The sequence below is a fragment of the Balaenoptera musculus genome, chromosome 19 (assembly GCF_009873245.2).
Source record: "Balaenoptera musculus isolate JJ_BM4_2016_0621 chromosome 19, mBalMus1.pri.v3, whole genome shotgun sequence".
In the NCBI taxonomy this organism is placed as follows: Eukaryota; Metazoa; Chordata; class Mammalia; order Artiodactyla; family Balaenopteridae; genus Balaenoptera; species Balaenoptera musculus.
In genome coordinates, this window is record NC_045803.1 from 56,031,175 (window position 1) to 56,036,829 (window position 5,655).

The 5,655-nt window shown below is 60.5% G+C and overlaps 1 protein-coding gene across 1 annotated transcript; it reads left to right on the top strand.

Moving 5' to 3' along the window:
- ADAD2 (adenosine deaminase domain containing 2) lies at positions 1–5,655 on the top strand. The gene is made up of 10 exons (XM_036832343.1): positions 1–460; positions 3,250–3,390; positions 3,745–3,792; positions 3,880–4,005; positions 4,087–4,237; positions 4,317–4,484; positions 4,558–4,787; positions 4,889–5,132; positions 5,344–5,464; positions 5,551–5,655. Exons 1-10 carry the CDS (start codon positions 1–3, stop codon positions 5,653–5,655), a joined length of 1,794 nt encoding a protein of 597 aa, XP_036688238.1.

The window sequence follows — 5,655 nt, forward strand, 5'->3', positions numbered from 1 at the left end:
ATGGCTTCACAGGCCAGCGCAGCCCTGGGCGCGGACACCGGGACCCGCAGGAAGCCCCGCCTGGCGGCGTCATTGCAGATCAGCCCCGGGCCCAGCCCCAGGAGGCCTTTGGCCAGCCTGGGCCAAGACCCCTGGGAGACTGCGCCCGCTCCCAACTCGGATGACGCCGAGCAGGGCCGGCAGCTCCAGGCCTCGGCGATGGGGCATGGTGGGCCCGGGGTGGGGGCCCGTGCCTGGGTACTGGGGGCAGCCCGGGCACGGGAAGACTCGAGGGGAAGGATGGGGGGGTCCCCGAAGGTCTCCTTTCCGTCCGCAGGGCCCGCCGGGGAATTCCCGACGGCGGCCAGACAGCTGGGCCTGCAGCTCAAAGACCCGCCACCGGGCCAGGCCGTGGCCTTGCTTACTCAGTGCGCGGCCAGTCTGGGAGTGTCCCTGATCTTCCGAGAGGACCAAACAGCAGGTGAGGCCCACGAGGCTGGGACGGCCGTGTGCCCTGGGCCGACCCCAAATGAAGCAGGAGATCTGTGAGTTGGGCCTGAGCCTGGTGCCCGAGGGTAGGCCCTGCTGTGAGCAGCGTGGTGCCAGGAGCACCAGGTACATCAGATTTCTAACTGGCAGGTCATGGCCACATCTGAAGCTTGGGTTGGTTAAAGGACCTGCCTCAAGCTACCCCAGCCTTGCAGCAGGCTTTTTTGAGGGCCAGTTACATACAGTTAGAGTTGCCATGCCAGCACTGGAGGAGATACCTGAGTGAGGGCCAGCCCCAAAGTCAAAGACATTATCAAACACAGCTTGATGATGGCAACACTGCAAAGAGATGTAATCATTACAGTCCTCCCCCTGCCCTCCCCAAGAGCAATACACCAGGTCCTAAATTCAGGTTCCCAACTTTAAGCCAGCACATTCCCTGCTTCTCATGAGGCAGCAAGAGAATCATCCCTTAAGCTTTTGGGAGCATTTGTAAAACCTCCTAGGAGAACCCCAACGGAACAGCTCAAAAAGAGATAATGTATTAAAAATCTACCCAGGATTTGTTTTAATCAGGTATGGTAAGACAGCAGTCGTGAGAATGACTGCCGTGAAGGAAGAAGTAAATACAGATCCCTAGAAACAGGAGGCACAGCTTGCCATGCCGGACCATGTGGGAAAGGATGGGGGTGGTCAGGAGGTAGAGGAGAGGGGAGAGCACAACCCAGAGCCTTTATTGGGGTTTTCTTGGGACAGAATGGTTGAGGCAGGGTAGGAATGCAGAGTAAGTTTAGGATTGAGGAAGGCAAGACAGTAAGTTCAGGGGTTGGGGGTTGGTTCCTAGTTGTCTAGTCCCTGACCTGGGGGGTGATTTAGGGTATGGGGAGTGTTGGCTTGTGTGAGAGTTTGGTGGTTGGGGTGTGAGCTCTGGATTCGTTGGTTTCTATATGAAAGGGCGTGCTTGCGGGGGACTCATTTGCTATGTCCAGGAATTAGCTAGCCCTGGGAGGGTCGGTCTCTCCAGGATCAAATCCCCAAGTGCCAGAGCATCAGGAATATAGAAATAAGGCAATCGATTCAACAGCAATGGTGCTAGCTAACATTCGTGAGTTCTGGTTGATGGGCCAGGTGTTGTTTGAAGGCCTTCAGACAGTAACTCCCTGAGTCCTCACAAGTATTCCTCGAGGGAGCACAATACCGTTACCAGCACTTCACACATGGGGAGACTGAGGCCAGAGAGGCCGTAGCCGAGAGGGGGCAGTCTGCTTTCAGAGCCTGTGCTGAACCCCTGGGTGATATTGCCCCTCCCTTCTGCCTAAGGTCCCCCTTTCCACTGTTTACATGCGTAGGCGTACTTTCAGTCATTTTTATTTTTTATTTTGGTAAAATTTCAAAGGATAGTATAAAAGAGCTCCCCTAAACTCTTCACCCAGATTCTGCAGTTCACATTTGCCACACTTACTTTGTGTATGTCTCTCTGTCTCCCTGCCTTGTATATATTTATACATAAATATCCATGTTAATTTGTCGTGCACAATCTGAACACTGATTTACTGTTCCTTAAACACTTCAGTATATATTTCCTAAGAACAAGGACATCGGCTTATATAATTGCAGTACAATGATCGAATTCTGGAAGTTGAACATTGATATGATCCTATTAGCTAATTACCATTCACATTCAAATTTTGCCACTGGTCACGATAATGGCCATTTTTTCCCAACCCAGCATGACCTACCACATTAGCTCTTCCACCTCTTTAATCTCCTTTCATCTGAACCATTCCTCGGAGTGTCTCTGGCTTCAGGACATTGATGTCTTTGAAAAGTAAGGGCCGGTGGTTCTGTAGAAATTCCATTCACTTGGGTCTGTTTCCTCAGGATTGGGTTCAGGTGATGCGTAACCAGCAGGAGCGCCTGTAGAAACCTCGTGCCCCTGGCTGTGCATCCCACCAGCAGACCTGAGATCTGTTTGTCCTACCCCTGGGATGTCAGATGGGAGGGCCTGACTAGGGTGGCGTCTGCCAGGTGTCTTCACTTCCCCCTGGGTGCGTCATCAGTCATCCGAGGGGGGCATCTCCAGATGGTGTGACTATCCTGTTCCCCAGAACATCGTCACCTCGTGGTTCTAGCATCCTTTGATGATTGTCGCCAGATTTAATTGTCACCCCGCTGGCTGCCGTGGATTCCTGATGCTAGCCTTCCTTCTGCATCTCCTAGTTGGCATTTTTGATGCCCTTTTAAAGTAGGTGAATCTCCGTGCTAGGGAGGAGTACTGAAATGTGGGTTCTCTTCTAAAAGGGAGACCTTTGGGCAACCAGTTTAGCAGCAGGCGCCAGTAAATACCGCGAACGGAAATAAATTTATGCCCTTTGACCAAGTGATCCCAGTTCTAGGATTTTCATCTGTCTCTGTTGTGTCATAAGTAACACCTGAAGTGGTAGTGTTTGGAAGATGACCCTTTCAAATGTAGAAAAGAAATAGAGCTATGTGTTTGGGGAAAGACAGGGGACCTTCATCCTGGGAACAGTGTAGCCCTGGATGTGGGTCCTGGCACCACCTGGGCACACTACCTGCCCTTTGTGTGCCCCCTCTGTAAAGTGGGGTCATAGGGACCTATTTCAGAGGGGCTAGTGAGGACTCTGAGTGGGCATGGCCTGGGTGGAGGTCAGCAGGCCTGTCTCCTTGTCGTCCTCACTGGCAGGTGTCATGGCCCTTCTAGAAAGGGCCCACGATGAGGATAAGGTGCATGGTGCTACTTCTCAGCCCCTCCTTCCCCAGACCCCTGCTTGCCCTTCTCTGTGTCCGTGGAGCTGGATGGGGTGGTCTGCCCTGCGGGCACCGCCTACAATAAGCCAGAGGCCAAGCAGCAGGCAGCTCTGTCTGCCCTCCACTACATCCAGCGTCGGCTGGAGAGCCCAGGTACAGGGGCAGGTGACCCAGGGCCCTGAGCCCCGGCGGGGGCGGGTGCATGTGTGTGGGGAGGGGTGAGTCGCTGCGGAGACCATCTGGGCATCAGGACCCGGCCCGCAGGGAGCTGGGGGGGGGGGCGGTGTGAGCTGACCCCGGCCCTAACGTCCTTTGAAGGACGTTAGCAGTCCCTGGGGACAGGGACTGCTGGGGGCAGCCCAGGAACTTTCGGCTTCTGGAGGATGACCCCCCCCCACACACACACATACACCGCTTGCCAGTGGGACTTCTTGGATTCCTGAAGGGCACAGGATAGGAGGGCAGACCCCAGCACCTACGGCAGCCCGCCCCTTGTCTGTCTTCCAGAGACCCCAAAGACCCCCAGCCGGCCTCCACTCGCCCCCCTGAGCATCGGTAGGTGGGCCCCCATTGACCTGACCCCTGGCACGGGAGGGGTGTGGCCTGTGGGCCCCCCACCTCCGCCCTCTCCCTCACCCGCAGAGAACATCCTGACCCACGAGCAGCGCTGCGCGGCCGTGGTCAGCGCCGGCTTTGACCGCCTGGTGGACGCGAGCTCGCGGTACTGGGCCTGCAAGGGGACTGTGGCCGCGGTCATCCTGGAGAGAGGTAGGGCTGCCCTGCCCCTCACCTCGGAAGGCCCCTGGGCCTCTCGCTTCAGTCTAGTCATCTCTGCCCCCTTCCCCGCAGAGGTCCCGGGCGCCCAGGGCCACGCCAAGGAGATCTACCAGCTGGTGGCGCTGGGCACCGGTGGTGGCAGCTGTGCCAGGTGGCTGGATTTCTCAGGCCGACAGCTCCACGACTGCCACGGGCTGGTGGTGGCCCGCCGGGCCCTGCTGAGGTGAGGGGTCGGGGGGGGACCCTCTGCGGCCGCCCCGGGCGGGCCGGGCCGCCCCAGCTGCCGCTCCCTCCGCCCCCAGGTTCCTGTTCCGGCAGCTCCTGCTGGCCACGCAGGGGGGCCCCAAGGGCAAGGAGCAGTCTGTGGTGGTCGCCCAGCCGGGGTCCGGGCCCCCCTTCGCCCTCAAGCCCCGGATCTTCCTGCACCTGTACGTCAGCAACACCCCCAAGGGAGCTGCCCGCGACATCTGGTACGAGGCGCGCCCGGGGCGGGCCGTGTGGGCGCGGGTGGGGGAGCGGCCCTGAGCCCCGCGTCCTCTGCAGCCTCCCGCCAGCCTCGCAGGGCGGCCTCCCGCACAGCCGCCTGCTCCGCCTGCAGGCCCACATCCAGGGGCGGCTGAAGCCCGTCTGCTACGTGGCCCCTGCGCTCCGCGACACCCACGTGGCCTGCCTCTCGGCCAGCGACAAGCTGGCACGCTGGGCCGTCCTGGGGCTGGGCGGTGCGCTGCTGGCCCACTTCCTGCCCCCCGTCTACGCCAGCAGCCTGGTCGTGGGTGAGGCCCGAGGGCGAGGGCGGGAGGGCTGAGGCGGGCTGGGGCAGGGCGGGGAGCGTGGCGGAGACTCAGGCCTCGTCCTGGGCCTTCTGCCCCCGCAGCCGACCCCTGCCAGAACACCCCGGCTCTGGACAGGGTCATCCACGCCCGGCCCGGCCTCGACAGGGCCTTGGGGCCGCGCCTGCCGCCCCCCTACACCCGGACCACGCTGCACCTGTTTGAGGGGCCCTCAGTGGCCCCCTCCGACCCCCCCTCCAACACCTGCCAGGGCCTGAGCCTCAACTGGAGCCTGGGGGACCCTGACGTCGAGGTGGTGGATGTGGCCGCCGGGCGTGTGAAGGCCGAGTGAGCGGGGCCCGGGGCGGCGGGAGGGGCGCCTGGCGGTGGGGAAAGAGGGAGCATCTAGCCGCCAGCCTCTTACCGGTAATGTGACCCACCCCGTGACCCCCCCGGATTGTCACGGCGTGGAGGTGGTGTGAGGGGCGTGGAGCGGGCCTGTTAGTTTTGTCTTCCCTTGCCCTCCCCCGAACTGCGGTCCCTTTCTCTCCATCCCCAGCGCCGCCCTGGGGCCTCCGTCCCGCCTCTGCAAGGCTGCCTTTCTCCGGGCCTTCCGCCAGACTGCCCGTGCTCTCGGGAAGTCCCACCTCCTGGCCTTGAAGACCTATGAGGCAGCCAAGGTGAGCCGCTTCCCTGCCCCGCAGCCCCCCTTTCTCCTGCACCCCCAGCAGGCATCCTCTCTCCACCGGCTCATCTCCCGCCCTAGGCTGGGCCCTACCAGGAGGCGCGCCAGCAGCTGTCTGTCCTCCTGGACCAGCAGGGCCTGGGGGCCTGGCCCTCGAAGCCACTGGTGGGCACGTTCAGAGACTGA